The sequence below is a fragment of the Stenella coeruleoalba genome (genome assembly GCF_951394435.1).
Source record: "Stenella coeruleoalba genome assembly, chromosome: 11".
In the NCBI taxonomy this organism is placed as follows: Eukaryota; Metazoa; Chordata; class Mammalia; order Artiodactyla; family Delphinidae; genus Stenella; species Stenella coeruleoalba.
Window position 1 is genome coordinate 4,387,130 of NC_137157.1, and position 15,063 is coordinate 4,402,192.

Sequence of the window (15,063 nt, forward strand, 5' to 3'; positions counted from 1 at the left end):
GTGTGTTCTTAGATGAGCTGCATCTTACTTTGAGCCCAAGACCACAAGCTTGGCCTCTGACCTCTGCAGATGGTATGGGGTTCAGACCCCGACATTAACTGACAAAGAGGAAAGGGTGCAGGGCAGACAGCACCTAGGGAAACAGGACCGGGGTGCGGTCAGAGCCCAGCAGCCCAGCAGCTAACTCACTAAGAGGCCTTGGACACAGACGCAGCCCCTGGCCGTGAGTTCAGGGACAAGTCCACCGGCCTCCCTGGGCCTCGGGGCAACAAAAGGCCAATCGCTGGCAGTCAGCGTCCTGGGAGTTGAATAACACGTCTTGAGGACCCTGTCATATGGAAATTCGCACTACCCAGCCAGAGTTCCCTTGGGTCCCACGTGATGAAGTGAGTGGGCCCCACTGGAAACATGTCGGGGGTCAGGGGGAACCTGGACTTGCACCCATATCTGCCCCCAAGAGAGAAGACCTTCCCTCTCGGCCATTCAGGTGATATGACTCACGTTTCAGGAAATCTCTGACTGCGCGTCTGAAGTTTACAACCCTGCCCAAAATGTAGATCATGGACCGTAATCTCGATGTTCCGACTACCTGGTCTTTTGTTGCAAAAACTCCTACATATCCTGGCTCCCCCCTTGCCTCTTTGGAACAGTTTTCTCAGCATTATCTGAGAGACTGTGTCCCAGGCTTGAAGTCCTCAGAAAGTCCACCAAATAGAACATAACTGTCAAAAAAAAAGTAGATCATAACACGAATGCCTGCTGCATAGCCAAGAAGGTAGTTTCTCTAGAGCCTGGAGCCCACTGGGGGTTCAAGATACCTCCAAAGCCCAGTCAAGACACTGGTGAGTAGAAGTCAGTAACAAATTCAGTTGTGACTAAAATCCAAATTCACAGGTGGGGCCCAGAGGCCACTGAGTCGCTGACCTCAGTTCCTCCTTCTGTCTGTTGAGGGGTCAGCTGGCTGATGCCTCACTTTGTAAACCTTTGATTTACAAACAGGGCTCCCCGTTTTGGGTTGAATTGTATCCCTGCCTCCCACAATTCTATGTTGAAGTTCTAACCCCAGGACTTCCGAATGTGACTTATTTGGAGATTAAATGGTCATTAAAGAGGTAATTAAGGTTAGGGTAGCCCTAGTGCAATCTGCCTGGCGTCCTTATAGGATAAGAGATTAGGACACAGACACACAGAGAGCGGAGACCACGTGAGGACATAGGGAGAAGGCGGCATCCCCAGGCCAGGAGAGACGCCCCAGGAGGAACCAGCCCTGTTGAGACCTTGATCTCAGACTTCTGTCGGCCAGGCTGTGAGACAGTAAATGTCTGTGGTTTAAGCCGTCCGGGCAGAGGGATCTGTGCTGGCGGCTGGAGCAGACACATACAGCCCCACAGCCTGGCCTGGTGGTCCCGGTTGCTTCCCTAGCCTTGGTCATTATCTCAACCCTGAAAGGAAGCTATCGCTGTCCTCCTTTTACATTTGGGGAAACTGAGGTTCCAAGTTGGCACAAGTCACACAGCCTGAAAGCCGGCCCAGGAGGGTCCCCGGGGCCCGGCTGCCTCTCAGAGCCCAGTCTGCAAACAGAACGCTTGGCGCTCACCACCCAGCTTCACTCCGCAACTGCCAGCCACCCTCTGACGTTTCCAGCTCGAAGCCACGCTCGGGAGCCAAGATCCTCGCTCTCACTCATCAGACGCGCCATAAATCCTAACGGCGTGGTCTCCCAGTCAATTCAAACAATCCGAGTGCCCCGTCTTCCCTTCCTTTGTTTGGTCTATAATGCTTTCGACTTTTCAAGAATTTCCTAAATTGAGATTTACATCCTCCGTCACTGCTGGCAGGCAGCAGTCTCTGCTCGATGCCAACACAAATGCAAAACTCCAGAGTGAGGCAGACAAGCCCCCCCTGCACATTCCTTCCATGGCAGCTCTCCACCTAGCATCCCACAGCTCCAAGCGTCCAAGCAGCTTAGACTCGGATTAGAGGCAGAGAAAATGAACGGATGTCAAGGGACGGAATGCGTTCATACCCTCACCTCCCCCTCAACCTCTGCTCCCCAGGCAAGCAGATCTGGGTTCAAGTCCTAAGGCCATCACCTACCAGCTGTGCGTACTGGGGAAAGCTCAGTTTCCTCATCTGTAAAATGGGATCGGTACCAGGGTGAAATGAGACGAAGGGCAGCAAACGCCCAGCACAAAGTCGGTGCTTCATAAAGGCTCGCTATTATTTTTACGGTGATGATCAACATTACATTCCTTTATCATTTATTCTAAGCTTACATCCTCCCAAAACTCTGAGGGAGCTTGAGTCAACTGAGGAAGAGAGGAACAAAACTAGTTGATCCAGAGGCTGGCTACTGTATAAAGTAGACAACGGTCTGGCAGAACTTTTGCTCTGGGACTCGCTCGTCTGCGTTTTCGGGGTCTGAAGGTGGCCCATGCTTTTATCTGCAAAGCACTTGCAGTCACACGATCTCATCCGCCGCCCCCAACAACCACCCCCTTGCTGGGTGACTTGGCCACACTGCCCAGGTGCGGCAGCGAGGGCTACAGACCCACATCCCCTTGCTTGCAGCCTGGTGAAATGACGGGATGCCCCGGCAATGCCAGGGTGGCACGGGACAGGTAAGCGGAGTCCCGTACAAGGCCCGTGGGAGCACAGAGGAGGGACGCGGGGGTCACCAGCCCCCCACACCTCCCGCAGCCTGGCCCTGGGGGCCCAGCCTCTCCCGGGGGCCTGGCACCCACTGCCCCTTCCTCCCCTGCTGTTGTCTAGAAGAACACTATTCTGGTAGCACAGCGGCACTGGCAAACATACCTGCATTCCTTAGATTCCGAGACGTACGGCAGTGAGCAGTCCCTGTGCTGAGTGGCCATTCGATGTCCGTCTGCACAGCAAGCCTCCATGGGGACGTCTGCGCCTGCCGTGCAGGGAAGAGAACGGGGTGACTGGCGACAGGTGACTCACCTCGGACCCTGCCCAAGGTCCCCTTAGACGGGTGGCCCCCTCAGGTGGCTGAGAGCGCCCCCTCCCGGCCACACCATCTGGACACCCCTTCCTTAGGTCTCCTCTACAGCATCAGGACGGGGCCGAAAGGGCCGCGGCACATCCGGTCCTTCAGTCACTCGACAAACGTGTACTGAAAACGCTGAGTCGCAGGCTGGGAGCACACACTCCTCTCCTCCTAGAAAGGCCTGAAACCTTAACTACTACCTTCCAAATCCAATTCTGACGGGGCTGCAGCTCAGCACCGGGATCCCTGCTCCAGCCAGATGCCGGAAACGGGGATGGGGACCTGCCCAGACGGGGTCCCTGCCTTTGCAGTCCAGAAGAAAGAAAGACTGGTGTTACTGACCAAGGCACGGCCGAGCTGCCGTCCAGCCCAGCGGGTGGGTATCCAGGATGCTGCCGACCCCGCTCCTATGGGGTCACAGATGGTTTCTATCACTAAAAATGAACAGTGCAGAACTGGGGAGGCCTACAGGTGTCCCCCAAACTGGGACAACCAAGGAAGGCATCTCTCGAGAGTGGGGAGCGAACACCAAGGAAGAGGTACAGCATGAACAGAGGACAGAGGAGGGAACCGTGATGCGGGGCCTCGAATGCAACCAGCCGGCTCTGCGGAGACCAGAGAGCCAGAGTTTCCGGGACCCAGTCTGTGTTCTCACTTCATCGTCGGAGCCACTTTCTAGGAGAGCATCAGTCCTCACTGTGCGGGTCGGGAAACTGAGGCCGGTGATGGTCTCTGCCCTTGCTTTGTCACAAGGTTGCCTCTTTGCTCACAAAAAGGAAAGATGGAAGGCTCAGGTGGGTCCAGCCGCTGGGGCACCCACGCCCTCCAGCGCCCAGCCCGGCACTCAGCCCCACCCAGGCTGCTGCCCCGCTGGGCCCCTCGGCTCACAGGAAGGAGGGGACCCCACCGTTCCCCAAGGGAGGAGCAACCGGGTACCGAGGCGCCCCCCAGCGTCAGTTCCACCCGCAGCCGGGAGGGGGCTGTTGTTAGTGGCAACAGCCTCTGCTCCCAGGCGGAAGGTCACCTCTCAGCAGGACATTTCAAAATTGGGCTCTAAGAAACGCCACGGGGGGCTTCCCTGGTGGCGCAGTGGTTGAGAGTCCGCCTGCCGATGCAGGGGACACGGGTTCGTGCCCCGGTCCGGGAGGATCCCACATGCCGCGGAGCGGCTGGGCCCGTGAGCCGTGGCCGCCGAGCCTGCGCGTCCGGAGCCTGTGCTCCGCGACGGGAGAGGCCAAAACAGTGAGAGGCCCGCGTACCGCAAAAAAAAAAACGCCACGGTTCCTCACGGCTGAGCTTCCCGCGCCCCACGGGGTAAATTCCGTCGGACTTGGCAGCGTTTCCTGGCACCAAGGGCCTTGGGTGTTCTGTTTGAGCTCATTATTCTTCCAAGGCCCGGCCCTCGGGGTGGCCCCAAAAGAGAGGGTCACTCCAGGGCTCAGCACGAGGCCAATGTGTCCAGAAACACCGGCTGGGACGGCTTGCCCGCGGCCACCTCGAGCACCTCTGCCGACAAACGGCACCTGGAACACGGTGCCCTTGAGCTCTTAGCTCACCTCCAGGGAGACCCCCAATGGGCGTGGTCCGAGGCTGGGCCAGGCGTTTCTGTTTTTTCCTTCTTTTTTTTTTTTTATAAGCAGAGGTCTTCTTAGAAGCCCATATGATTTAAATGTATTTATTTATTTGTGGCTGTGTTGGGTCTTCGTTTCCGTGCAAGGGCTTTCTCTAGTCGTGGCAAGTGGGGGCCACTCTTCATCGTGGTGCGCGGGGCTCTCACTATCGCAGCCTCTCTTGTTGCAGAGCACAGGCTCCAGACGCGCAGGCTCAGTAGTTGTGGCTCACGGGCCTAGTTGCTCCGCGGCATGTGGGATCCTCCCAGACCAGGGCTCGAACTGTGTCCCCTGCATTGGCAGGCAGATTCTCAACCACTGAGCCACCAGGGAAGCCCCGGGCATTTCTTGAACCAGGAGGAGGAAGGGCCTTGCCAGGTCCCCCAACGATGACAACCTCAGCCCCACCCGCAGCCGGGGGAGCTTGGAGCGGAAGATGCGCTGCTGTATCCTTGCTCTCTCGGGTTCCCCCAGGCTGGCAATAAGGGTGACAGTCCACCCCAGAGCAAAGTCTGCCGGTCCACTGCCAACCGGCCGCTCGGCCCATCCCGACCTCAGCTGTCCCCCTCCACACTTCCCGACGATGCCATCTGGTGAACGTGGGGGGCACTGTGGGCTGGGGGTCAGATATAATTGGCATCACTGGCTTCCCAGCCCCAAACAGCGAGGTCCCTCGTGAGGGAGAGCCTCTCGGTTACCGGGGTGACCTCCAGGGGCCCCGCTCATTCATTCGTTCCTTCCTTCATTCTTGCTCCAGTTGATTCGAAGGGAAGCATTCACGAAACGCAGGACCTGACCCGTCACAGATAAAACATGGCCTGTGGTTCTCCCCCAAGATGACTGTGACCCAGCCACGTGTCCCCTGTGCTGTACCCCGTCACCCCAATCCCAGCCGGGCCCGCCTAGCTCTCCCGCCCACAGTCTCACCCCTCGTGGCTCTCTCAGCCCCTCTGGCCCCGGCCCAACCCCCATCCAGTCTCTCCCCCGCCCCTGCAGCCCGCCTGCCCACCAGCCCGGCCTGGAGCAAACTCACAATTGACAACATCTGTCTGCCTCGCCCTCCCTCCCTCCCTCCCTCCCACCCATGCAGAGCTAGGCCTCCCTCTCCCGCTCAGCCCTCAGCCCACAGCCAGCCCTCAGCAGCTACAGGGGTGAGTAGGAATGCCAGCTTCGGAGCCGAACAGGCGTGGGCTCCAATCCCAGTTCCAGCGCCTTCTTGCTGTGTGACCCTAGGCAGGACACTTCACCTCTCTAAGCCACAGCCTCCTGGACGGCAAAACGGGGCTCACAGTACCTTCTGAAGGTGGCTGCGGAGATGGATAAAGCTTACAAAGTTCCGAGCACACAGGGAGCCCCAGTAAACAGTGGCTGGATTACACGTGGAAGGAACAAAGGGAATTTGCTTGCCGTTGTCCGTGAAGAATGCGGGAACCAAGGCCCCGTCTCGGGGTGCAGAATGGCCCAGAGATGAGTGGCGGCCCCTCGGCCTCCCTCAACTCTGAGAAAGGCAAGCACAGGTGAAGCTCAGGCTCCTGGAGCTGCCCCAGTGGCGCGAGAACTTTGTGCCCAAGCTGTAGAAACGTTTGGAAATGATTCCCACTGGGGAGCCTGGAGCACTCTGAACCTTATTCTCAGAAGGACAATGAAATGTGACATCTTTCGCTCAATCCAGAAACGTGGAACATCCCCGGAATGCCCCAAGCAGCCATAAAGCTGGGACTCCCGGTGGCCGGGGTCAGCACACCCTCCTTGGGCAGGATGCGCCCCCTCTCCAGCCAGGGGGAGGTTCCTGCACTCCCAATCCGAGGGGCCACGGGGCACCCACGGCCAGGCTGGATGGTGACACAGCAGAGGTCAGAGCAGACAGGACAACGCCGTCCTCCTCGTAACAGCCGGACACATGAGGATCCCCGCAGAGACAGCCCGTCCACTCACCACCTCTCACCCTCTTAAATTCCTTTTTTATGCCACTGTGCCAGGCACAAGGCGTCACACTGTTGTACAGAAGTAGCATCGTCTCCAACCCACTCCCCCCAGTCTGGGCATCTACGTTACTTCCGATATTTCACTATGGGAACAAACAGCTCTGGGTTGAGCATCTTCATCTGTCAACCTTGTCTTCAGATTCTAACGATCCCAACTTGGCTAGTCTATTGAAACCACGTTGAGTATGACGGTCTGGTTCTTCGGGCCATTATTTATCTTTCCTTATGTCCTGTAGAACAACGGTTATATATGCAGCCTCGGGTTAAAATTACTTTGGGGAACTAACTTCCCCATGATTGTTGTTTTTGGAAGCTGAATGCCCAACATTGAAAGGAATCCTTCTTTTAATTTTTTTATTGTTGATGACATTATACTAAGTGAAACCAGTCACAAAAGGGCAAACAAAAGGACTGTACGATGCCACTTATATGAGGTCCTGAGAACAGTCAAATCCATGGAGACAGAAAGTAGAATGGTGGGTGCCAGGGGCTGGGGGAGGGGGAGGGGGAGTTAGTGTTTAATGCGGACGGAGTTTCCATTGGGGGAGATGAAAAGTTCTGGAGACGGATGGTGGTGACGGTTGCACAGCAATGTGAATGTGCTTAATGCCACTGAGCTGAACACTTAAAAAAGAGCTGAAATGGTCAACTGTATGTTATGCGTATTTTTAAATTTTTTAATTGAAGTAGAGTTGATTTACGATGTTGTGTTAATTTCTGCTGTACAGCAAAGTGATTCAGTTATACATATATATACACTGTTTCAATATATTCTTTTCCATTACGGCTTATCATAGGATATTGAATATAGTTCTCTGTGCTATACAGTAGGACCTTGATGTGTATCCATTCTATATATAATAGCTCACACTGTTATGCGTGTTTTTAAAATGCATTTGAAAAACCGAGCTTTCGTGTACCATTTTGTAGCACCCTTCATTAGGAAAGGAATTGTACGTTCTGCCGATTAAGTCACTTGCCATTTTCAATCGATGTTGTCTTTATGCACTAATCTGAATACCGGCAAAGAGGACTAATTTGGGAAACTGTATTTTACAACATCTTTGTATAGCAGTTTGGTAGAGAATGCAATGTTTTCCAAGGCAAGCTACGAGATCTCAAACGGGAAGGGTGAAAATATTAATTAAAAAGTAAATTGTGGGACTTTCCTGGTGGTGCAGTGGTTAAGAAGCCGCCTGCCAGTGCAGGGGACACGGGTTCGAGCCCTGGCCCAGGAAGATCCCACGTGCCGCGGAACAACTAAGCCCGTGCACCACAACTACTGAGCCTGAGCTCTAGAGCCCACGAGCCACAACTACTGAGCCTGCGTGCCACAATTACTGAAGCTTGCGCGCCTACAGCCCGTTCTCCACACAAGAGAAGCCACGACAATGAGAAGCCCGCGCGACGCAACGAAGAGTAGCCCCCGCTCACCGCAACTAGAGAAAGCCCGCGCACAGCAACGAAGACCCAACGCAGCCAATAAATAAATAAATATATTTTTTTAAAAAGTAAATTGTAACTTTGCAACCAAAATAAAGATGATTTAAAAGTTTAAAAACAAAATAAAAATCCCCAGGGATCGTCTCTCCCCCATGCATCTGGGGCAGTGGCCAGCAGAGGGTGGGACAGGTGGAGGAGAGGCAGAAAGACCTAAAGTTCAGACTTGCCCTGGCTTTGACCTCCTGCATCACTGCGGACACCGTGGCTTGTTCATTGTACCTGGGGGGTCAGGTTGCCTCTCAGTTCTGCCCCATCACCAAACCGGGGGTGACCTGAAGCCCAAAGAGGCACCTCTCTCCTGTCCCCACTTGTGGACATGTCCGTCGACGCCCACCCTCAGCCTGTGCATCCTGTCACACCCCAATGCAGCACCTTCTCAGTGCCGGTCCGCCACTCCCAGACTAGTGGGGGGAGCGGCTGGGTCAAGTGATTGTCACCTGGGAGTGTGACAAGTCCTTTGGCAGATGGGGCCACGGAGCAGAGGAGGCCGCTCACTGCCCGAGCCCAGGGGAGATGGGAGGGCAGGCTTTCTGGAGGTGATGGGGAGGCCCCTCTTCCAGCATCACTTCCCCCAACCACTCACAGCAGGAACTCTGTGACATCAGTGGAAGGGGAAAGAGGGATGGGGGTTCCAGGCTGTGGCCCCAATCTCTGACACAGGGCACATGGCTGGGCTGGGCACGGGGGGCAAGAAGACGACCAAGGTGCCACCCCACCTGATGCCACACCTCACTGGTACCAAGGGTTTCACAGCAGCTGACAGCATCAGACCAACCAGGCTCACCAGCAGATCCCCTGGCAGCACCTCCCAAAGGGCGTAAAATTGAGGAAACCTCAGGCACAGACCCCGCCATGTCTGAGCGGCCCCCCTAAATCATGTCACGAAAGCAACCTGGAGCGACAAGGCCATCACTGTTTCTTCTGTCCCCAACCCCGGGGAGCGCTGTCACCTACCCACACCCACCACGCGCTTACTGTTCACTCAACGCCCGTCCTTAAGAGCCCGTAGTTGCTCTTAAGAGAGAAGTGGGGCTTCGGGCGAGTCTGGAATCTTCTCCCTCAGATCCTTTCCCTCTCTGAGAAGAAACTTCAGCAGGGCACAGTTTTCATCTCTGGTCCCTGTTAATCTGACTAGATGCGATCCACAGAGACAAAATTCCTTGTCCTTCCAAAACCTGGGGCATTAAAATGCCCTCCATGTACATGAACTGCTGAGATATGAGATGGTGGTTGGTTACCTCTCTGTTTGGTTTTATTTTAATACCCTCATTTGGAAAAATAAAGAGTTGACGCAAGGCTCACGCCCCATCCGCTCCACGGCACTGCCTAAAGCGGCAGCAAAAAGTTGGGGGGGTCCCCGTGGGGTCCAGGACCCGCATGGCTGGGAAGCCTGAGATGCAAGGAGACGCCAACAGGAAATTCCAACCCAACAGAACCACGCAAGACTCCCAGCCCCTGCGGGGCCCCCCACCTCACGAGCCTGGGGAGCCAGCAGATGCCCCTCTTAGGACCCTTCCATGTGCCAGGCTCTGAGCTTGGGGTGAGGGATCCAGAGTCACGACCCCGTTCTCAGGGAGACGACAAGCAACTGTCACCTGGTGTGTCCCAGTGCTTTTGCACCATTCTGTACGACTGGGATGAGGACAGACCCATCTCCCCTCCTCAAGGCCCCGAGACCTCCCCAGGACGAAGCAGGGCGTGCTGATGGCGTGCTGATCTGCTCTTATGGCTCCAGGCCCTGTCCTCAGCACAAGAACGGCTGGCGCCCTCACACCCCCCGACACCAGCACCCGGCACAGAGAGACGGGGTCTCGGATAGAGCACCAGCTAAAAGGAGGCAGCAGGAGACAAGGACCAGAAGGCACATCTCTGGGAAGGCGAGAAGAAGCAGCTTCTACACTGCTCCCTCCAGGCAGCTCACAGTGACCTCCTGGATCAAGCCCAGTGGACGTGTGGGCCGTCCTCCCCCTGCCCGCATCTCTACAGCATCCCCCACTGCAGGACCCAACTCCCCTGGTTCTCCTCTCACATCTCAGACCATGTATGCACACCTGTCAAGTGTCCTCTGCACCCGGCTTTTGGAAACTGAAGCTCTGCCAGGCTGGGTGGTCCCGGGTCCCTCCTCTCCTCCAGCTAGCTCGTTCACACCCACAGCAGTACAAAGGTCCTTTCCTCCAGGAAGTCCTCCCTAACTGCACCCCCCAACACACACATGTGCACACACGTGAACATGGGGCAGACATGTTTCCTTTCTTTTGTGGTTTCTTTGCTCCCTGAACTTCCCAGCAATGAGTACCAGTAATTAACCAAGGGTGTACTTGTGCCACGAGGGCTGGACAGGACTCTCATTCTGCACCCTGCCCCACAGCCGGTCCAGAGCCAGCACACAGTAAATGTCCGTGAAGGAATGAATGGACGAATGATCTCATGTGATCCTAGCAACTCTATGGCACAGGGGACGGGAAGAGAGGAAGCAATTTGCCCGAGGCCATGGGACAAACACAGAGGCGGCCCGGCCCGAAGGAGACAGTGGCTTCCCCCTGAAGCTGGACTTAAAAAACTGGAGACTTTTCAGTTAGAAAAGTGAGGCGGTTAGCTCAGTGTCCTGCTTAAGAATACGATGTGAGAGCCAAGCTGCCTGTGTTCGAATCCTGGGGCTGCCACTTAGCAGCTGTGTGTCCACAGGCGCGCTGCCTGGCCTCTCTGTGCCTGGGTGGGGTGGGTCTCACACCAACGATGGAAAATGGGGATAACGACACGCGTGGCGCAATGGGTTTCAGGGAGCCGTCTTACGTCAACACGAGCGGCGCACGTAGGTAACAAAACTTCCAGCACATCTCACTCCAGCAGGCAGCACAATCCAAAAGGAAAAATAGGCTCAAGAAAAATACTGGCTCAAAAAAAAAAAAAAAAAAAGAAAGAAAGAAAAATACTAGCTCAGCCCATTAGCATAAAAACACTGATAGCTAGCATCTAAAAACCCGTCCTGGCCGTGTCCCAGCTACCACCCACGGCTCTGGGGACCCCCCTGAGGGGATGCCACTTAGCCGCTCTTCTTCCTCAAACTGCCTGGGAGGGCTCAGTGCCGTGGCCCCTTGTCCTCTCCCCCCACTGCGCCCACCTCCCTGGGTGGCCTCATCCAGCCTCCCCTATCGGCCGAGACTCCCACACTTCTGTCTGCAGCCTGGTCTCGCCCATGAGCCCAGGCTCCACCCGGACGTCTAACAGGAAACTTAAGGTTTCCACACAGGACTCTGATCCCCTCCCCTGTCCAGCTTCTCCGCCTCAGCCATTAGCAGTCACCATGCATCCAGAGGCTGGAGCCAAAATAACTGGGCCAGCTTGAATTATTCCATCTCCCTCCCCCTCCACATCCAAGCCCTCAGCGAGTCCTGTCCACTCTACCTCCCAAACGCCCTAGATCTGTCCACTTCCCTCTGGCCCGCAGATCCCGCCCCCCCCGCCCCCCCCCCGCCCAGGGCATCTTTGGCCCTGGGCCCTGCAGGAGCCTCCCCCCAGCTTATTCCACCTCCATTCTGGTCTCCCTATAACGCATTCACCAGGCAGCACAGAGGGACTTCTAGAAGTGTGAGTCAAGGAATGTCACCCCCCTGCTGACCCTCCAGCGCCTTCCCCAAGCATCTAGGATAAAATCCAGTCCACACCCTGATTTCTAAGGCCCTGCACGACTGCCTTGCCCCTCCCGCCTTGGCCACCCTCTCGGGCACCCCCCCTTCCCCTCCCTTCACACCAGCTCTCCGGTCCCTCTGGTACACCTGGTCCCACCTGGGGGCCTTCGTGCCGGCTGTCCCCTTCGCCCAGACGCTCTTCCCCAGGTCTTTTCAGAGTCGGCTTCTCGCCACTCACATCTGAGCTCAGGTATCACTTGCCCTCACTCGCTCCCTCCCTCCCCCGACACCCACTTGAGAGCCACCCGTGTCCCACTGTCACAGTGTGTTACAGTCACTATGGCACGGGTGCCCCCGATACTTTTTGTTAGTGCATCTGTTTCTGTGTTTACTCTTAGTGTGTGTAGTGGGTTCAACGGGGGCCCTCAGAAAGATATGTCCATGTCCTGACCCCTGGAACCTGTGCATGTGGCCTTATTTGGAATAAGAATCTTTGTAGATGGAATGAAGTCTCTCAAGATGAGATCATCCTGGATTATCCAGGTGAGCCCGGAGTCCCATGAAAGTGTCCTTAGAGATGCACAGAGGGGACGCAGGAGGAAGCCACGTGAAGATGGAGGCAGAGACTGGAGGGAAGCAGCCTCAAGCCAAGGAGTTCTGGGCGCCCCAGAGCCGTGGAGGAAGGGAAACCCTCAGACACCTCGAACCCTTCACTGGGGGAAAAGAGGCTCTGGGCCTCTGACCTCGGGAAGGAATAACCGGGCGCCCTTGCCCACTGGATCCCCCAGGAAGCCGGGGACAGAGCTGGGCGGGAACCTGGTTTCCAGACTCCTGGCCTCGGCCGTGTCGGCCCAGCGCTCTGACAAGTTTCCTTGGCAAGGCCGGCGGCGGTGTCCCCATGGCTTAAGCAGAAACGGGACTTAAACAACTTCCAGGGCTGCTCTCTTCAGAGGCCGGGCCTGCACTGCTGTGTCCAGGACCCAAGACCAGCCAAGAGTACTCTCCTTTACAGAAGTGTCAGCAAAGGGGCGACTCTCTATCCTGAGGACGGTTCTGGACCGCTCCCAGCATCCCGAGGCCACAGCCAGCCAAGCCCTGCAGCGGGGTGAGCACTACAGGCTCTGGTTCTTTGGGGGGCGCCTAGGCGCCACCCCAGACGGCAGGGAGGAGGCCCTGACTCAGGCCACACCTGAGGGAGAGGTGCGACCAAGCCAGACCCTGGGCTGGATGGCCCAGCCAGCACAGGACAGGCTCATCCACAGATCTGAACCAAGACGGGTGCTGTCGTCTGGGGGGCCACCTCCTGTCAAGCCAGCTGCGAGCCCCTCAAGGGCCCAGACTGTGGCTCCCACTTCTGTGGTCTCCCCCGCCCCCGTCCATTATCCCCCATGGAAAATGCCTGTCCTTTCAAAGGAGCCCCTCGTACACACAGCACTCGTTTCTGGCAGTGAAGTGCCCGTCCAGCCGAGTGGTTAGGAGCACGGGGTCCCGAGTCCTCTATTTACTACCACATCGTCCTGAGCAAGGGCTGGTTGCCAGGACTGGATTTTTTTTTTTTTTTTTTTTTGCGGTACGCGGGCCTCTCACTGCTGTGGCCTCTCCCGTTGTGGAGCACAGGCTCTGGACGCACAGGCTCAGCGGCCATGGCTCACGGGCCCAGCCGCTCCGCGGCATGTGGGATCCTCCCGGACTGGGGCATAAACCCGTGTCCCCTGCATCAGCAGGCGGACTCTCAACCACTGCGCCACCAGGGAAGCCCCAGGACTGGATTTTAAACGCCCAAGATCACAGTGTTTTTACGCTAATGGGCTGAGCCAGTATTTTTCTTGAACCTATTCTTCTTTTTGGAGCCTGTCGTCCGCTAGAGTATATGCTCTGGGTCTTAGTTTACATGCCTGTAAAGTGGAAATAACAGTAGTACCTACTTCATGGGGCTGTGGAGAAGGACTAAGTTAGTGACTAAGTGTAAAAGACTTCCAACTATCATAATTTCCTAGGGCAGAGAGTTTTCATTCTGTTTTTAAGGAAACAGAGCAGAGAGCGTGTGGGAGTCCGTCAAGCTCTCTCCAATCACTTTCCGGGCTGGGACCAGTCTCCTAACCCTGGTCAAGTGCTGACCCCCAGCAATGGGTGGGTCGGTGTAGGACCCTCCTGTCCCAGCCTCTCGTTATGACCAGCCTGGGGCTTAAAAGCAGTGACCAGTGGAAAGAGTGCTGGCCGCAAAGCACAGCCTCTGGTCCAGCCATGCCTGCCTTGAGCTGGATGACTTGGGACAGATGACTTGGCCTCAGCGCCACACCCTCTCAACACTGAGCTCCCCTCCAGGCTGAAGGGTCTCTGACCCCAGGAAAGTTGACATAATGGGTGCGCCGCCCGTTTCGTTATCTGGCCACATTTGAGACCATTACAGGGAAACTGGAACCACATGAAGCCTGCAAAAGCATTATTAATGAAATTGTTATAATTTGATGTTTTGCAAAAGAAAAACCTCTTATTATGTAAAACATACCGGCAAAATACTCCCTATTAGAACAGTTTTCCTGCAATCCTGCTCCACCCACTGTGCCCACTGCTCGGAGTTCCACCTTCAGAGGAAAGGGCGGGGGGAGGTGTGTGCAGGCCGTTGGGGAAGGGGCTGCTGGGGAAGGGGCTGCTGGAAAAGGTGCGAGGCACGGCGGTCTTCCCCAAGCATGAGGAGGGGGCAGAACTCCTAGAAGTCCCACGTTCTCTCTCACCTTCCGGACCTTTGTCCATGCTGTTCTCTCTGCCTGGGACACCCTCCCCACCCTCCTCCCAGCCCTCCTTCTGTTCCTTTACATCCCGGTTTGCATGCTGCTTCCTCCGGGAAGTCTTCCCTGACTCACTCCCAGTTGGAGTTGGTTTGTAATTGTTCGCTTTTCTGGATCTCTCGGGAGATGTGCCCCATGGGCAGAAGGGCCAGGTCTCTCTTCCTCCTTGCCATGTCCCCAAGACCTAGAACAGTGTCTGGCACGGAGCTGGCCCTCAGCAGATATTTTGCGTACAGATGATTGAACGCCTAAGGAGGCCAGCTGAGGCCACTTTGCATGACCTTTACCAACACGGCTTTTGCATTCGACAGCTGCCGCAGGTTCTGCGGCCCTGTTGGGCCTCCTTCCCAGCTCCTGGCTGGGGAAATGCAGTTTTAGTAGTGCAATCTTGGGGAAAAGGATACTGTCCTATCCTACTCTAGGAAGGGGACATCACAAATAACAGATAATAATAATACAGCTACCATGACAGGCGTCGTCCTTTGTTCTCTCCCTCAATCCTCCAGCCAAACTTAAAAGTTGGTCTCTGTTATCCCC

At 55.9% G+C, this 15,063-nt stretch overlaps 1 protein-coding gene across 4 annotated transcripts in view; it reads right to left on the reverse strand.

The window, feature by feature from the left end:
- The window catches only part of FBLN1 (fibulin 1), a 79,510-nt gene that overhangs the window by 61,446 nt on the left and 3,001 nt on the right, over positions 1–15,063 (reverse strand). For 3 of the 4 annotated variants that reach the window (XR_013830397.1, XM_079936173.1, XM_079936174.1), the window contains exon 2: positions 2,815–2,917. Coding sequence is in view for 3 of the 4 variants with exons in the window: in XM_079936173.1 (XP_079792299.1) it covers positions 2,815–2,917 (103 nt within the window). In the remaining variant the exon portion in view is untranslated. Of the gene's footprint in view, positions 1–2,814; positions 2,918–3,665; positions 3,841–15,063 lie in introns of those variants that run through there. The other variant, XM_079936175.1, reaches the window with a different exon arrangement.